The sequence below is a fragment of the Diabrotica undecimpunctata genome, chromosome 4 (assembly GCF_040954645.1).
Source record: "Diabrotica undecimpunctata isolate CICGRU chromosome 4, icDiaUnde3, whole genome shotgun sequence".
Taxonomy (NCBI): Eukaryota; Metazoa; Arthropoda; class Insecta; order Coleoptera; family Chrysomelidae; genus Diabrotica; species Diabrotica undecimpunctata.
The window spans coordinates 97,638,565-97,658,308 of record NC_092806.1 but is presented as its reverse complement, the minus strand read 5'-3'; the positions used below and the strand labels follow the sequence as shown (position 1 = coordinate 97,658,308).

The 19,744-nt window shown below is 31.2% G+C and overlaps 1 protein-coding gene across 2 annotated transcripts in view; it reads left to right on the top strand.

Annotated features, from left to right (window-relative positions):
- The window catches only part of LOC140439820 (uncharacterized), a 194,620-nt gene that overhangs the window by 1,231 nt on the left and 173,645 nt on the right, over window positions 1–19,744 (top strand). The window contains exons 1-2 of one of the 2 annotated variants that reach the window (XM_072529970.1): window positions 4,558–4,708; window positions 12,245–12,359. In XM_072529970.1, the coding sequence (XP_072386071.1) occupies window positions 12,304–12,359 (56 nt within the window). In that variant the 5' untranslated portion in view covers window positions 4,558–4,708; window positions 12,245–12,303. Of the gene's footprint in view, window positions 1–4,557; window positions 4,709–12,244; window positions 12,360–19,744 lie in introns of those variants that run through there. The other variant, XM_072529971.1, reaches the window with a different exon arrangement.

Below are 19,744 nucleotides of genomic sequence, written 5' to 3'. Positions count from 1 at the left end.
GAAACATTTAAGGATTATCTAGTTTGACTCTTCGAAAATATATGGTATTGTAAATATATTTCCTCTTCTTGCCTTTTATTCTTTTCTTTCCTTCTCTTAGTATTCTTCTGGGTAGTCTCGTATTTGGCATTCTTTGGATATGCCCCAGTCATCTCAGTCTTTTTGATTTTATAAACCGAATATCCCTACGATATTCGGTTCTTCATACATCGACTCTCGTTCTATATTTGGTCTTTTTATCCACATTTCATTCCGCAGCTTTCCTTCAAATATTTTTCTCTCCCATACTTTGAGCATGACTTTTTTTGAGTTATTTATCGTCCATGTTTCACTTACATATAATATTATAAGTCTAATCGCTGTCGTACATATTTTTATCTTAGCGCTTCTAGATATGTTTTACTTCTTAATAAGTTTATATTAAAGATATAGTGATTACCAGCCATAATTCTTGTTTGGATGTCTTCTTTTATATTTGATCTAATGGTAAATGTCGCTCCTACAAAGAAATCCCTTTCTTACTCGCTTTCACTATTAGTCTTTTTAGTATTTATTTTAATTCAGTTAATTCATTAAGACAATATAAAGAAGAATACTAAACAACTATGATGACAGTAGGTCTCCTTGTCGTACCCTTTACAATAGTTGACTTCAAACTTATCTGTTTTTCTTTTCCATTTATTTTAACCATATTCTCTGTTTTTCTGAGTGTCACTTTTATCATTTTTACTAATGTTTCACTAATTCCCATTTCATGTAGTGCCTTGTATATTTCTTTTTGTTTTACTCTGCCATAGACCTGTTTAAAATCGATGAATTCTCGTATTGGTAACTTTCCGCTTGTATTTTACGCAGCAAGAAAATTTGATCTACTGTGCTGCGCCCTCTTCTGAATCCACATGGATCTTCTCCTATATCACTCTCTATTTTTGTGGTATTTTATCTTTTATATAAGGTACTGCAAGTATTTTATATGAAACATTTAGTAGCGCTATTCCTCTGTAATTATGGCATAAACTTTTGTCGCCTTATTTGTGAATTGGGCACAGTATGGGTTCAGTCCATTCTTTCGGTCTGCGTTCTTGTTCACCATATTTCTTTTAGCAACTTTTCCAAATGTTTAATTAGTACTGGTCCTCTATATTTGAGTATTTTAGCTGTTACTTCATTCTTTCCTGGGCTCTTACTTTTCTTTAGTTTCTCTATTATTTCTTATAGATAAGAAAGAATAGAGATATTAATATATTTCTTTAGCATTTGTAGTGTACAAGTTTTCTTTGGTAGTTCTTTTTCTTATTTTTCACCCCTTGATGTAAATTTCTAATTTGTTTATTTTTAAAACTTTCTTTCATACATTTCAATTTATCTTCATTGTATTTTCTTTTCTTTGATCTTATGATTCTTTTGGTTCGTTTTCATTGTTTGTTGTATTTTTTTTCTATCTCTAATGTATTGTCTTGAACTTATATCTTGCTCTCTTAGAATATTTTGGATAGTTTTATTTCGATTTCTTCTGTTGTAATCGTTTTCGTTTTACCTGCTAAGACCTTTCGGAATTCCTCTTCATGCGTTCTTATTTTAAATATACTTTTTCGCTCTTCTTTCATGTTAATATTTATTTTCGCTTTAACTTTCCAATGGTCACTACCAGTTAATATGTTTTATATTGTTGTGACGTCTTCAAATATTTTTTTGTTTTTTGAGAGATAGCCCATTTCATTTTTGGTAGTTCCGGTAAGTGCAATTCATGTCCACTTTCTGTTGGGTTTGTTTTTGTAAAAGGTATTCATACCATACATGTTTTTTTCTTTCACGAATTCCATTTTTCTCCTCTTGTGCTACTTGTGCCTAATCTAAAATTTTAAATCTTGTTTTTGCAGTCTTTAATTCTTCTTCCAATTTTGGCGTTAAAATATCCCAATATTATTGTTTTAAATTCTCTGTTGTTGTCTTCGTCATATGTATTTAATTGTCAGTTGCCTTTTTAGTTGAAGAATAAATCTGCAAAATCGTTATTCTGGTTTATGAATTTAGTTTTAAGATTAGGTATGTAACCCTCTCCGTAGTTCTCTTCTAGTTCGTAGAGTGTTTTATCTTTTGCCATGGAACGTATGTAATATGTTGATATATGGAGTCGTTTGTTGTTGTTCTGATGACTTACCCCCTCCCCCAGAATCCTTTGTGGTTAGCATACAAAAGTGCCATCTACTTTAATCGCCATGAACCGAAACAACCTAATAATATCGTTTGTCTGCCCTGTTGCAAATATGCAAAAGTTCATGGCCATGAACAGAAACAACCTAATAATATCATTTTCTCTCCTTTGTGCTATACTAAATGTACAAATATGCAAAAGTTCACATCTTTTAGCAAAAGTTTGCTATTGATCCGATATATTAAAAGCCAGTATATGGCGTAGGAGAACGATTCGTCAACGTCTTATGTTTAAATTTATAATCAAAAGAGTGTTATGACGTCATTTCAGGCTCCTAAGCCTTCATCAAATGATATTGTTAGATTGGTTTTGTTCATGGCCATAAAAGTAGATGGCACCATTGTAGAGTAACGACTTACATGGAAACAATTAGGAGACATTAGTTGGAGACAACGATAGAAATAAAACAAAATTAAAAAAACGACTTTTATTTTACTAAATAGAGCAAACTGTATAGAAATCTTCTTAATAAAATGCAGAAGAATCTGTATTTACTCTTATTCTGAAATTTCTTTTATGTCTTCCTTACCTCCTGATAGAAAGTAATTTCTTTGTTTCAAAACTTTTCTTCGATATATTGGATTTATATTTTATTGTACCATCTTTTCAGCGATGATCATCGATTCTTAGACTATCTTCGTTTTCTCTGTAGTCCTATTTGTTGGCTACAACATGTAAACATCTGGCTGTCTTAAATATGTAAACATGCATGGGAAAATGAACATAGAGTTCAATAGAAAGATTCAAGTATAGTTCTGAAGGAAAAAGATGGTAAGAGGAGAAAAATCAAAGAAGCAGCTTTTACTGTCGTCATTGCATGTGGTTGTCTTTTTAAAGACAGATCACATGCTATTATTTTTTCTGACGGATATTCTTAAGTTAAAGTTGATTTCATGTAATCGTGTAAACTATCTTACAATAAAGTCGACTCACGAACGCAACTCAACAATATTGGCAATATCATTTCAAAGTCGTCTATTTTAAAGTGTATAATCTATTAAAAGTGGAACTGAAACAAACCCATGAAGTGGAGATATCCAGGAGTGGCTAGTATACCTGTTGAATACAAAGCACGTGGTGTTCGTGTGTATCAAGATATAAAAAAATGCTTATGAAAAGTTTAAAACTTTTATTTTAAAGAAGATCTTCTCGGAATTGAATCATTCCATCATCAGTTTAATAAAAAGTTGTTATTGGCCACAAAAAACAATTGGAAGAACATCAGTAACAAAAACAATCGTCATGGAATTTACAAAGGTAAATGCAATAGAGTGTTAACTTCGTTGATTAATAAAAACTAAAAATTGGGGCATCTTACATGACCCCCAGAGCTGGTGAGATTTTATCGACTTACATTACCTCTGATCTGTGCTGGAGTCTAGGGCTAATTAGTCAGTTAGCCCTAGTTAAGCCTAGTTAGCCCTTTTAACTAGTCAGTTAGCCCTAGACTCGATTAAGTCGATAAAATCTCACCAGCTCTGGGGGTCATGTAAGATGCCCCCATTTTTAGTTTTTATTAATTAACGAAGTTAACAGTCTATTGTATTTACCTTTGTAAATTCCATGAGGATTGTTTTTGTTACTGATGTCCTTCCAATGTTTTTCTGTAGCCAAACAATGTTTTTAAAAACTTTTTAGTAAACTGATGATGGAATGATTCAATTTCGAAAAGATCTTTTTTAAAATAAAACTTTTAAGCTTTTAATAAGCATTTTTTATACCTTGATACACACGAACACCACGTGCTTTGTATAATATATGTCTGAATTGCCAATATGAATGAATAAGATAAAATTAAATTAATAGAAGAATTTTTTATCAAGTAACAAAAAACAAAATTTGTTTAATTTAGTAACGTTTATATATTTTTATTGGCAAAGACATCTGTACGGTGACAAAATTGAGGCTTTATCGAACACTCAAGTCAGCATAAGAACATATTTTTGAAATTATTTACATCTTTTGCATCATAGTAAACAATCTTGTGCATTTTTGAATAGTTTCACTTAATTTTTGTAAAACTTAATAATGTCGGTAAAGATATACAATACTAAATAATTATAATTTCCTAATGATTGTAAGACTGTTATTTAAAATTTTATTGTTTCTCACAAAGCAGGAAATTAAACGATCGTTTATTTAATCTGGTGCCAGCATAATATAAAATCAAACACACATTTCAATAATGAAAACACCACCGTCTGGATGCTAAAGTAATAAAACCATCTTTATTATCGGCCTTGTGTTTACCAGGAAAGCGGTGAATTTTCATTTCTCCGTGTATCTTCCTGCGGCAGACTTGAAATAAGTTTAGGTGACGTTTCGTGTGCAAAGCAAAGTATCAGCAACTACGACGTCCCCGTACTGCCTGACTGCGGTTTCCGCATACACGTGAAGGCCATTATGGAAAAATAGTTAGCATTTGAGGATGTCGGGACGAGATATCAGTTTAGAATACATACCAGTCACATACCTTGTTATATTAGTACACAGGTAGGTGGACGTTTTCTGTTCTACGTTTCCGTACAATGAAGAGATTTATTGGGTGAGATTGTAATCTGATGTACCTTGTTATGCATAATATATTAAAATAAATGGTAGATTTTAGTAAGTAATATTAAGTGGGTACTTATTTTTAAAATAACGTTAACTATATTCTACATATTAGATATATAAAATACCGATACCTACAAATTACTTAAATTTTTGGTTATTATATAATTATTTAAAATTTAGTTTAAAGAAAGACAAAGACAAGTGTTTTTTTACATAGGATTAAATATCTTCTTCTTCTTTCTCTTCTTTTTGTATAGACATGACTCTGTCTGTTTTTCAATGTGCCTCCAGTAAGTTGTCATTCCATCGTTTTCGTGGTCTTCCTACTAATCGTCTTTATATTGGGGAACCGTCTCTTGTCGTCTTTACGACTCTATTTGTTGTCATTAGGCTTATATGACCGTTCCATTCTACTCTTGTATTTCTTACCCAGTTCTTGATGTTCTCCACCTTGCATATACGTCGTATATCTGTACTTCTAGCTCTGTCCCATAGTGTCTTACCATCAATTTTTCTAATATTGTTTCATTAAGGCAGCCTGCGGCTCTGTTTGCTCTATTCACTTGATCTTCCACTTCAGTTTCGAGCTTTCCGTAGCTACATAATGTGATGCCTAGATATTTAAACTTAAATTATGTATGTATTAGTGTAAAGAATTAGATATGTATGTACTAATTGGTTTTCAAGTTCACCAAGATATCAGTCCTTACTTTTTTTAATTTTTTTGTCACGTGAAAATTCCAATATACGTGTTAAAAAAAGAATTGCACTGTCCTATTACGTTTTTTAAACTGAAAATTAAAATATCTCAATAAGTTAATTTGTACGTTTCAACTTTCTTATTCACGCGATATGCGACAAGAGAATTTTATACATCAGTTCAATCCTAATTTTTAAGAATGCAAAATTATCAAATTCGTCTTAAATTTAAGTATTTATTGTCTTTTATTATTTATTTTTCTATGCTTAGCCTAGTCACAACACAGAACCCTTCTAGGCCCATCGTTTTTCGTGAAATCGTTTTTTCTTTTTAATGTTGAAAACATTACATTACAAGCATACACACAATTTTACTACAAAATAATTTTACACATTCGTAAAAGGTTAAACAAACTCAATCATTGTTAATAAAAATCTGTAAATACATTATTTCATCTTCACTATTGTGAAAATCTCAATACAAACCACCACTTTAGTTTTAACGTTTAATTATTTATAATAGTCCAGTTACTATTTGTTTAGAATTTGTTGTAGTGAGTCGAATATTAGATTTTTTTAGAAATGTCTCTCCGAAAGGTTGTTATAACTAGAATTTGAATATAGTCCAGGGCAATAAGACAAAAATATACCCTGTTCGTTACACCCAAAAAGCCAGGGTACCGAAAAGTTTTTTTTATGTATAATACTTATACAAACATATTCTGACAATTTCCTGCGTGAGATTTATTGACAATTTTTATTTATAAATAAATTAGTGTGAAAAAATGTACGTTTCGGAGTTTTTATTTTATCATTAAAAAACATAGAAGTTTAAAGGTTTTTGGCATAACCATCTTTTAGGACATACAAAAAGTTTCAAAATGACGATTTCTAAAAATGTCCCTACCTATTTGTTGTTTAGATACCTAAATGCCAAAAAGGAGCAAAATTTCTAAAAAAATAATTTATTTCTAACTACTGCAAAAATTGTGCTAAGGCTTTGAAATTATTCTCAACGTTGGGTCTTGTAGTGGTTAATATGTGATTTAAATTTGCAAAGTGATTTATTGAATTGTTAAAATTAATTCCATTTGATTTTGATTTTTAACTTAAGAATGGTAAATCTAATGGGAATTTTCACTTCAGGCTTCTCGTTTATTGACCAATTGTCCAATAAATTTAACGCTAACATTTTTGGGTGGTTCTCTAATCGTTGTAAATATTTTTCACTATGTGAAACTATCACTTCACTCACAGTTGGCACTTATAGGTCTTGTAGTGGCTTTTTTGTTTAAAAACCATGGCGCATGAGTTATTGCTCGTAACACCTGGTTTTTAAATCGGTGCATGGTTGCTAGGTTGGATTTTGAAGCAGTGCCACCACACCTCTATTCGTACGCCCACATTGGCTTCAGTATGGCATTGTACGCTAGTAGTTTGTTTCGCAACGACAACTGGGACTTTCTTTCGAGTAAGCAATAATATTTTCTAAATGTGTTATTAAGATTTTTTTTCCATATATGAGTTTTCCAGGTGAATCTCATGTCCATATGTAAGCCTAACTACTTTATAGTATCTACCGATATAATTATTTTTAAAATTAATTGTTTGATAAAGTTCAAATTGAAGGGGCTCGGGTTAAAAAAATGATATGTGACATTTTTTAAATATTAAACGAGACACTCTTGAAAGTTTCAAAAATCGTATGTAAGAAATACATATATACAATTACGGCAAATTTGAGACTGAATGTGTAATAATACAATTCAAAACTACAATAACAAACTTGAGTGCATTGGATTTTTTTTTAAAGAGATTACAAGAATTTTTAGAAAAAACATGCAATAGATACCATTGTTGGCAATATTTTATTTAAAAACAAGTTACATAAGTAATAAAAGTTTTTGAAGACAATATGTCCTGAACAAAAAAATAATTCAAACTTTAAAATTCAATCATTGGATCTAACACGTAGATTTGTATAATAATCATAATGCACTGAGGGTATCCATTGTAGACATGATAGAACATGTTTAAGTTTTCCAGCCTCAATGGGAAGCTGAGCTTCATGTTTTCTTTCTAGTTTGTTGAGAAACTGTTCTTGAAGTCGAACCTGTCTGAATCATTGTTTTAATAGAAAAACTAGTAAAATGGCTACTATGAGTCCGATAACTATATCATATCCAAATGTTCAGCTAGAAATCTCATTCTAACAGCGTTTCGGATAATCGCCCGATGATTTTTGGCTGGTTTTGGCTATTGGAAATAATTCGGCCTATCAAAAATTTTTAAAAGGTTTTCCTATTTTATACGATATACTATGAACACAGTTTTTTTCTGTGAAATAAGTAAAACTGTTTCCCATTCCTTTGGAGAATATACATATTGGCAATGAGCTCTAATGTGTTTTTCCACTAGGGTAAAATCTAGATCTAAAGGAAGCATTGTATGCCCAACTTGCGAAAATACATAAATAATTTATTTAAAACGGCCGTCTGCTACAAGACGAATCCAAACGAAGCAAGTGACCAATTCTTATTTTGTCCACTGCAGCTGTCAGAACTGGTAATAATGGGATGATAAATATTTAATTATACAGCTTTCAATCTCGTCAGCTCCTCTGTTAGCTGTTGCCTCATTCCACATGTAGAAATACCCCTGGGAGAGATACAAACTATGGATGGTGAAATTGTAACAAAACAACTTCTTCTTGTAAAAGGTTGGTCCCGTTGATAATTTAGGAGTTGGCAAGACCTGCTGAAAGCTCGAACGTTTTACCATAAATTACATCAGGTGTTGAGGCTTCCAGAGTCGCTTCTTATATGGTGTCTTGACCAATTATGGCTTTTCGGTGATGCAATTCTTGTTTAAATTTTAACTCTTGTATAGCACCTGCATTAGTTTTTAAAGCGGCATTCTCAAGAGCGACGTTTATGCTGTGAAAGAATTTGTTTGTGTGTTTTTAAATTTAATATTAAATATTTCGGTAAATATACGTCTGAATTTGTACACCGGTGCTAACTTATCGTATGCATTTGTGCTTATAAACATCATAATACTTCCCTATAGTATATTCCCATGTCATAAAATACGTGTTAGGATTATCTTGACGAGAGTAGTGGCTCTCGTACTTAGGTAGTGATTCAATGAAAAAAACTGAAAAACCGATTTGTTGATTAGTATATTTTCTTTTATCATTTTTGTGTGAACCCCTACCATCCATCTTTGGAGTTGATAAATCAGTTTTCATACTTTTTACATTTTCAACTCTTCCTCTATTGTTTTATAACCCATGTATTTTTCAATATGCCTTCTTACAAATTTGTAATTTACCAGTCATAGAGCACCTGATGTAATACATCACGGTGTGGCTTCGCCTCGAATATGTATTTCTAGTAGTACTACAAGCTTTAAGTTTTAGCTCTATGCAATCAAGTAAATATGTATGCATTTTGGATATTAAAGTTGACCAGTTTTCAAAAGTTCTCAAAAATGTTTTTCACATTTTTCACACAAAACATTTATTTTTATAACAGCAATGTGGCCCTATAGACTTCTATTTGTACCATTTTCTTACAACGATATCTTTCGCCACTTTTTCTTTATTCATTTCCTTGTTTTTTTTTATCTCCACATATATGTTTTCGTCCTTTATTTTCACTGTTTGAAATTTAAGTTATTTGTCGTGTAAAATTTTCCTCATTTATATCCTGGTCAGACGATGTTGATGGAATTTCACATACTATCCTAGAATTCTGCAAGTAAGGGGAATATAAAAACCTATGTGTACATAGAACTATTATACCACGCAAATGACCAAATATCTACGTGCGTGTAAAAAATGTAAAAAATCTGAATTCATTTACCACTGTTTACATACCGTTTAGTTTATTTCCCAATATGTCAAATATCTTACCTTTATTGGTCCATTGTCATCATTAAGCATATATTCCAGGTCTTTATCTAAATCGTAAAACTCGCTGTCACTATTTTGTTGTATGCATATATACATAGATTAAATAAAATCGTTATTCGATACTCGTCCAGCATATGGTAGTAGTCACGTGATAAAATAGAACAAAAAAACTTAATCTTTGTAATTTTTTTTTTACTTTTTTAAACATATTGTATGGTTAAATCAATAATTTAGTAATAAAGAAATATTCTTAGAGTACGTAAAGTAGATATAAATTAAAATAAAAATTGCAGTCCATCGAGCCGTTCAGAAGATATGAGTTACTAAAGATTTAATATTATTATTGGACTTCATCTTTGAAATTTTACCTACGACTCTCCTGGAGTGTATTAATGTATTAAAAAACCTAAAAAAGCTATTAAAATGAAATTATCAATTTTTGTTTGGCTTCCAAGTAAAATCAGGTACATGGATTTTATTAAAATAAACTTTGTGTGTACATTATTTTTTTGGTGATAACAATAAAAACAGATTTTGGCATTAGTACAACATAAATCAAGATCACTTTTGCTACACACACATTGAGTTTTCGACACTTTGCAAAATTTTCATTTTTTTTTACCACTCTTTGTTGGGCCAAGTGGAAAGTGATCAATATCGTCAAGGCGAATATTATCAATGGGATGTTTTGCTTTTTTTCCAATGCCAGAAGTAGTTAGTTGCGGTGAGCTCGATTGTGATTTTGATGTTGAAGGTCGGCCAAGTACACGTTTTTTACTGAATACAACGATAGCAGCAGCAATTTGTTCTCTGAATTCTGGTAGATGCAACAACTTTTCATGTTGCACTGAGATATTGCTCGAATCATTACATTTTCAGCATGTATGCGACGATACAAAATATAAGCGTTTATTGCAGCCATATCGATCAAGTGGTAGAAAGTTTGAATGATTGCACTACGCGTCTTGGCACTAATATGGTAGCGTCCCAGCAATCCATCCATCAGATCGACTCCTCCCATATGTCTGTTGTATTTGCGAATGATCTGCGGACAGTTGGCTTAGATGTATTTCTTTTTTCTTTCGATCATATCGTGGTAATTTTGCAATATGTTGATTTGGATTTGCTTTCAAAAACGGCTCAATGCCAATGTAAGTCGATACCAGTCGCATGTTCTTGGTATATTTCTATGAAATTTTACTGAAATCAACACCGTACGCAGATCCAACATATTCAACAGAATATCCTCTTTCTTCATCTTTGATATCTTTATCCAACGGAAGCTTGCCGTTTGGGATTCTATTGTATGGGAAGTAAAGGATTTGATGAGAAAACTGGGTATGATGTCACAAACGTACAACAATGCTTGATGTGCTTCCAAGATCGGGTGCGCCAGGAAGAACTATATTGTCGCCTGCACCGTTATAAATTTTAAAACGATATGAGTAATCTTGACAATCACAAATAGTTTGATGCCCCATTTGTGCGGCTTATTTAGCATAAATTGACAAAGACGATGCTTGAGTTTGGTCGAACACATCTGCTCATCAACACACAATCTAGCCGTCTTTGGAATCGAATCGAAACGATCGTTGACCTTATCAGCCAATTTTCGGATACGAAACGTGAGGGCGAAACATGAGGCTTATATAAATAAGATTCAAATAGTAAATGTTTTTAATTTCCTATTTGTGAATTATTGCCTTTGTTAGGATTTTTATTAAACAGAATGTCTATGTTTTTCCGTTCATGAGTTTAATCTCCATAGATTAGTATATTTGTTTGCATGTATTTGATTTGTTGTGAAATTGCTTATATGGCATATAAACCAATTTTCGAAAGGTCTTCCGATCTCACGTTTATTTTTTTATCTTGTGCATTAGAGAAAAACAACTGTATGTAAAATTTCTCGACTGTTCTAATATTTGAGTTCTTGCTCACTATCTATACGTTTTTTATCATTTTTATAATCTTTGACCTTACAACAGATAATTTTAATCTTAGCGTCATTATTCTTTAGTTGTTTTGGATAAACTTTTCTTTAATCTTCTAAACCAGAGAGAAGAAAGAGATCTCTAAAGGCGGGTACACATTTGCGAGCAGAACTGTTCGCGAACCGTTTGTGAACGCTATATTCGTTAATGTGTACGGCAGAAAAAACCGCTTGCGTACTGTTTCATCGTGACTCGTCGCGAACCAAATTGTTGCGGTTTATTTCACGACTTCAAAGGAAGCTCGGCTTTCAGTTTGGACGGCGCTTACTAGACGCAGCGAACATTTTTATTGTGTCATCAAATCGACATTGTGTGAATGACGTGTTCCTTCCTAGAGAGACGTGAGAAAACAGTAAACTGATTATTGTCATGGACGTATAAATAAAGATAAAATCTTTATTTATACGTCGATGATTACTGTACATAATTTTATTTTTGTTAAACAAGCAAAAACAGGAATATAAATCAGTACCCAAATTATAAATAAAATGAATCATTTCGCACATGTATGTTCGTTGTTGGTTTGTCGCTTTCCATGGATCGAGATAAGTATGCGATCAGTACGATGTAGAATATTTTTCAAGGATCTGTACGCGTACTGTATGTATACCGTTCGGCTCGCATATGTGTACCCACCTTTAGGATATCTTTCGTTTGAAGTCTGCAGACGTTTGTTAGGTATATATTTGTTTCCCTTTCCTCCATCTGTTCTAATAATTTTGAACTTAATTTTGTTGTGAATTGCAATCCTTTTTTCTTGGTCCACGATACCATAATCATATTTATTAGATTTTTTAAACACATTGTCATTTTTTAAATTTTGACGTATAATTACTTTATATTAATAATAATAATATTTTTTAGGTTAAAATGATTTTATTATAAACTCTTATGCTTAGCTTGAATTGCTTAAGTACTTGAAGATGGCCGGTTCAATATTTATGACAACTGGAAAATACCTAATACCTCCGAAGCGACCGTAAGTACCTACCATAATTTACACCAAACCGAATTTGATTGAGAAATAAAATACTAGTATAAAAATACTAGTCCAAAATAAAATAGTCCCAAGTACTAGTATAAAATAAAAAAGTTATACAATTAGATTGATTATTTTAAACAAAAAATATATTAATAGAATGTAGTGAAAAGCTGGATATGTTAATTCAGTACCAAGAAATTTGAAGAATACTCCCTCACCCTATTTAAGAGAACTACGTTTTGAGTTACTCATTAAATTCTTTCATGTCTTAAATTAGTATTGCAGTGACCTCATAATATTAGTCAGTGGGATCTATAATTATTTTGGAGACAAATCTGATCACAAGAATTTTCCGCGCGTTTGATTCATGAAACTGGTATTTCAGTCTTATAGTATTTAGAAATTCCAATTTTTACGATTATTAAGATGCTTTTTTTGTTGCGTTTACTTTTTTTTTGTGGGTTTAGCACTTAGCTATTTAGCCAATTACGTATTGAGATATAATAAAAGAAAAATTACTAATATCAATATTCTGATATAATTAATACTAAAGAAAAAAAATGTATGCATATACACATAAGTGCATACATAAGTGTACATTATACAGTGTATAATCTATACTATTAATTGCTAGTGCAAAAAGTGTATCTATTCGAGTCAAAAAACCTCATAAAATCCCTATAACTGAATCAAACAAAAAGAGAAAATTATAGCAAAAAAAAACAAATATAAGGAACAACAGGGATACTCACTTCTCGTCCAGGGAGCTATCAGGACATTTGTTTAAGATATTACTAGCAATAGGACACGGAAAGAAAGGTAAATAAACAATTGGGTTAAAACAAAGGTTAACGAGCTTAGCTGAGATTGACTACAGACACACATTTGCACTATATATAAATTTAATCAAACAATCATAAACTTTTTTATTATTAGTAGCCAACATGATATTTATTTGATATGGAGGAAATATTTGCAGAGTTTGCAAGTTGTTTAAAAGAGTTCCTGAATGCTGAAGATATTTGAAACACTTAAAAAAGATGTGGTTAAGATCTCATTGTTCTTGACAAGTTTCGCATAAGTCTGAATTGTATATTTTGATTTGAGCAAGATAAGCAGGATCACAAGCGTGGCCAAATCTCAATCTTATTAAAGTTGTTGTATATTTACGAGCGGTATTGAAATTCTTAAACCATCTGGAATAAGGGATGTGTGGTTGTATATGCACGTATTGTGTTGTTGAGTGGTCGCAAAAAGTTTGCCAGGAGGTATTCCAACGATCTGTTTGATTTCTTTTAGGGATGAGAAAAGCATCAGGAATACAAATTCTCTCATATGGTAAAATTTCAGCTGTCGAGGTTATTGCAGCTTTTGCAATGGAATCAACATGCTCATTATGTTTTATACCAACATGAACATTTACCCGAATAAAATTCGTAGTTTTATTTTTATTTTTAAGGTTAACAAGCATGTTCTTAATTTGATAAATAAAAGGATTAGAATTATAATTGGGTAACTTTGTATTTTTGAGAGATAATAAGACTGATAATGAATCGGATATTATTAAAACTGCATTATTGTTTAAACTGTCGAAATATTTCAAGGCTTCAAGAATTGCTAGTGTTTCAGCACTAAAAATTGAGCAATTAAGAGGTAGTTTTGGATCTGTATAGATTACAGTTGCCATGGGTCATTTTTTTATATAAGAATTTAAGACGCATGAATCTAATAATGAAGTACTATAATATGTTGGTATGTGTATATCAGCTTTATTAAAAAATGCGAAATAGTCGTTAATATCAAGGTTGCTAATACTCTTGGTATACTTATTGTTACACATGGCTCTAAAGGCCGTGCAAGGGGTTGGTGAATTTTTATGAATCCAGTAATTGTTTGTTAGATCCTCGGTATTTAGCGAGCTTATGCCAGAATATAAAGAATTGTTGATATATGAAATTTTCACTACAAATTTTTCACTTAGATAATCTCGTCTAAAATTTAAAGGTGGTTCTAAAGCTTCAACATGCAATGGAGCTATTGGAGTAGACTTCATTGCTCCCATACAAGTACGTAGAACAGTCCGTTGAAATACATCAATCATATTTAAAATTTGTTTACTTGCTGATAAATAAAGTATACATCCATAGTCCAGAATTGATCTGATATAAAATTTGTAAAAAAGCAAAGCTGTTTCTACGTCAGCACCCCACCAAGTTTTAGAAATTGATTTTAAAAAATTGAGACCTTTATTGCTTTTGTCAAGCATATACTCGATGTGTACTTTCCATGTTAACTTTTGATCTAGAAACATACCTAGATATTTTATCGACTTTGGCCATTTAATAAAATAGTATTTATGTTCGGAATATTATGACGTGAAAAAATGCACACGTTTTGATTTATTAGTGGATAAATTGAAACCATTTTCACAAAACCAGTTTGAGAAATGTTCATGTAATTTTCTTAAAATTGTAGGGGAAGGTTCATATTTAGTCCTTTCTGTATAGACTAGGAAGTCATCAGCATATTGGATTGTTTTGTAAGTGATACTTGGTATATTAAGACTATGAAAATCAGCAGTATACAAATTAAAAAGAAAAGGGCTTAAGACTGATCCCTCGGGTAATCCCCAACTATTATAACGTGGTCCAAGAAATTCATTTTTATAGTTTCTAACGTATAAGCGTCTATTAGTGTAGAAATTAATTAATTATGGTTTGTGCCAGATTTGTGGGTATTGGAAATTGATTGATCATTTTGTCTTTTAATCGAGGTAAACACACACTGTCATAAGCACCTTCTATATCTAGAGATAAAGTAGGCAAATAGTTATTTCTAGAAAAGTTACTCTGTATGTCCGTTACAAGTGTAGCTAAAGCATCTAAAGTTCCACATCCTCGTTTGTATCCAAACTGATTATCTGGTAGTAATTTTTTGGTATGGACCCACCATTCTAGTCTATGTTTTAACATCCGTTTCAAAGTTTTAAATACACAAGAAAAGAGAGAAATGGGTCGATAAGATTCTATTGAATTTGGATCTTTTGCAGGCTTTAGAATCGGAATAGCAATGATGTCTTTAAAAAAATCTACCTCAGAATTGTCTTAAATGATCCGATTTAAAACGTCTAATAGAAAATGTTTTCTTTCTTCTTCTGGAAGGTTAATAAGCATGGAGTATGATATGATCGTATCCTGGACAATTATCTTTACGATCATTTATAGCGAAAATTAGTTCATTGTAAGTGAAAGGTTTTAGTAGAAAACGATTTTTTTCAAATGGGGTTGAATCTATGTAGCTGGATTTTTAAGGGTTCGCAGTTGGTGGTGCAACTTTAGTAAGAAAGTCTTCCATCCGTTTTTGACCAAAAGATTTTATTTTTGATATTGGTTTTCTGTAAATTTTTCTAGCTTGATTCCAAAGAGTTGTAGCTGGTGTATTTTTATTCAGGAAAGAGACCCATTCAATCCAATGCTTTTTTGCTATATTTTTTAATGTTTTTTTGGTTCTAGCCGAGATCTCCTGGTATTGAACATGATTTCCAAAATTAGTGTTTTTTTGTAATTTATTAAAGCCAATTTTCGTTGTTTGATAATATTGTCACAATCAATATTCCACCAAGGGGGTGGGTGCCGTTACATTTATTAAGTTTATATTGGGGTATAGCTGCTACTGCGGCCGTATTTATATTATTAATGAAGGAGGAGTACTGTTCAGTTAGATTATCCGAGTGAATGTTGTTCGTATCGTGCAAAATCTGAATCGTCGAGGTATATAACGCCCAATTGGCTTTTTTAATATTCCATTTATTTTTAGGAGATATTTCATTTTCGTTAATTGCAAAAATTAATTCTATAGAAATGACATAGAGATTTGATCCTAGGGTATCAGAGATAACATTCCAAGATGTTTTGTTAACTAGTTCAGGTGAACAAAAGGTTACATCAATAGCTAAATCCCCTTGATCAGGACGTCTTAAAATCGTAGGTTCTCCATTGTTTAAAACAGTTAAATTTAAATCATCTGCGACATTTATTAGGTGTGATTCTGTGGTATCATTATTATGACAGCCCCATATAGAGTGGTGTGCATTAAAATCACCACCTATAATTAAAGGCCCATCAAACTGTTTAAAAATGTTTACCCAATCTTCATATATTGTTTGTATTTTTGGAGGTTTATAAATAGATACAAAATTTAACGATAAAGTTTCATATTTAACTTGTATAGCACACACTAAAATTTTTTTATTGTAATTTATATTGATCTTATGTTCCACAAATTGAAAAGATTTGTGTACTAAAATTGCCACACCAGCATAGCCATCGTTTCTGTCATTGCGTATTATATTGTAACCCTTAAAACTATATTGTTGATTTTTTTAAACCAAGTTTCGCTTATAAGCGAAATGTCGATATTTTGATCAAAAAGAAATTGTACCAGACTATTTTTGTTAGCTATAGTAGAACGTGCATTCCATTGCATTATATTTAAATTGCGTGTTTTTGGATTAAATTTTATTGGTTTTTCAAAGTATCCTCCAATACCTATTCTATACTACTTGTAATTACGTTAATATCAATAGGTTGTCTGTTGTTACTTGAAATTATTTTATTAATAAAGTCCGTGATAAAAATCGATAAATTGCTAGCTATACTACTTTTTTTGATTTCCAAACTAGAGTAGTTTGGTTTATTTGAATTTATTGTCAAAGGTTGTGAAGGTCCAAAGCTGAATGGAAATAATGGTTTTTGACCAGGTGATTGGATAGTGGGAGAGTTTGATTTTTTTTTCATTTTGGTTGGAGGTCTAGCACTCGCATGAGTGTGTTGGGAAAAGGAATTATTTTGATTGCCATTAAAATTTGTAGAGATTTGATTACGATTTGGCTGAGATAACAATATACGATCGTTGGTAGGAAGTTCTGGAAAATGTTTGTCATAATTTGTTAGCGGTGAAAAGGAGTTGTGACTAACTAAACTGGATAAGGAATTTTCAGATATTTCTTTGGCTTCCTCAAATGAAGTTTTTTGCTCTATCATTATATTTTTTTTTGTGATTGTCATAAGAGGGACACTTTTTTGAAATAGATACGTGATCTCTGATTTTACAGTGTATACAAAAAATCAAATTTTTATCACAATTGTGTTTATCATCTTTAATTTCACCGCAATTTATACACCTTTCTTGAGTACTGTTACACTGTTTAGATACGTGCCCATATCTCAAACATTTGTAACACTGGGTTATTCTACCTACAAATTGTTTAACTGAAAAAAAAACTCGATTAAAAGCTATGCGATTTGGTAAAATATTCCCCTCAAAAGTAACGACAATAGATTTTTTAGGTACAAATTCGACTGTTTTGTCTTCTTTTTGGACTTTTCTATTTAACCTATATATGTTAGTAACGCGTGAGTCTGATTCGATATTTTCCATGAGATAGTTGATATCATAACGAATATCCACGTCTCTTATTAACCCTTTAATTTCTAGTAAATGGTTTGGTATAAATGCTCTTAAATGTTCTGATTTCAGTAGTGGATGTTTTACTAAATTATTTGCCTCTAGAAGTGATTTTGATAACACTGTAATCCGGCTTCGGCCTATACTTTTAATTTCAAGAATGCTTTTAAGATTAAATTTTTTAAAAAGAATATGACCAACAGTCATTGGATGCAATCTACCTAAATTGTTATTGTCGATACTTTCTATATATAGCCAAATATTTTGCACGTTGTACTTATCTGAGAGGAGATTGAATGTTTTCGGTTCCAACTGCTTCGCTGTTTTCTGGATATCACTATTCTCACTAGATTTATTATTAATATTATTAACACTTAAATCACTGTTATTCATGTCAGTATCTGTCGTCATAAAAGACGTCCCTTGTTTATTTTTGTCCCCCATCGGGGACCGATATTATTTCGTATTAATTATCAGTTTACACTTTTTAATTATTGTCTTGTATGTAAAAAGTTAAATCCAAACACCAAGTAATTAGGAACCGGCACGGCCTTTAACGAAATTAACGACTGACGACGGTCAAAAGAACTATCGATACTGTTACGTTTACTTGATACGTATATTACATATTATAATTAAATAGATACACACTATTACATTATTAAACTTTCGAATTTTATCGAAGTTTTTATATTTACAACACAACCCAACGATATGATTATTAGTCGGTCTTAAAGTATGTTGCTACATTATTTCTACAGCAGGCGTCAATTTTTTGTCACTAACCTGCTTCCATCATAAAGACTTCTTAAAAAGCAATGCAGTTAATATACAAAATTGAAGAAGATGTCAAATAACAAAGAAATCATATTGTACTTTTAAAATATAAATGTTTTAATATAAACAGTTTAAAGTGAATAAAAAATACTAACTAGTAAATTGTTTATCAAAAGATTTTGTCGCAACTTAACCTAAAGATTACTGAAATCATCAAATATTATACATATGTCTGTCTAACATACTGCAGTTAGGAACTTCAGTACATACCAATAAAAATCTATTGTCAATTCCAACCGAAAATTTGCCTACTACCGGCAAATAGCATATTTATTAAAGATATTAAATATATAATTAAAATACCCAATCGGGCTATATCACAAAACGTTTTCGGAATCTGTATTCCATCATCAGTGGTTCCTAAAAGTATATAACCGCTTTAATTAAAGAGAATGTGAAATTTAAATTTTGACCAAGATTAATACAAAATGTGGGTAATATTTACTAGGTGTACATGTTTTGACCCACTAAATATTTGGGTAAATTAGTATTAGTCTTCCAGCAAGACCTAATCATAACTACTTCACCAGAAATTCAACCTTTGATGTGTATTTACCGATCCTGTCCACTGACTTAGTAAAAAAATCTATATTATACTCGGCAAAAAAATTAAACAACCATCTTTCTTTGAAACTTAAATCTGCAACTTCTTTCCTTAAGTTCCGTAAAATGACAACAGCCTATCTATCTGAAAGACCATATTATTCAGTGGAAGAGTTTCTTAACAAATAACTGACAAATTACAGTACTTACGTTTATGTACAAGTAACTAAAATATATATTTGGGTATCACATGTAGCAACTTAAACTTTTTAGGTCGTAAGATTTTATTCTGCAACTTGCAATTTATTTAAATTTTGCAATGGATTGTGTATTTTATTATCTTTTATTTTGTGATATTGACGATTTATGTAATTAAAGTAATTAAATTGTACAATATTAAAATTGAATATTTTCAGTGACAAAAAAGCATATTTCTATTCTATTCTATTCTCACTCACAACTAAATAAGCTGAGCCAATTGAGCTCTTTATTACCATGACCCTCTGTATTGCCATTTTATATGGTATGTTATGTGG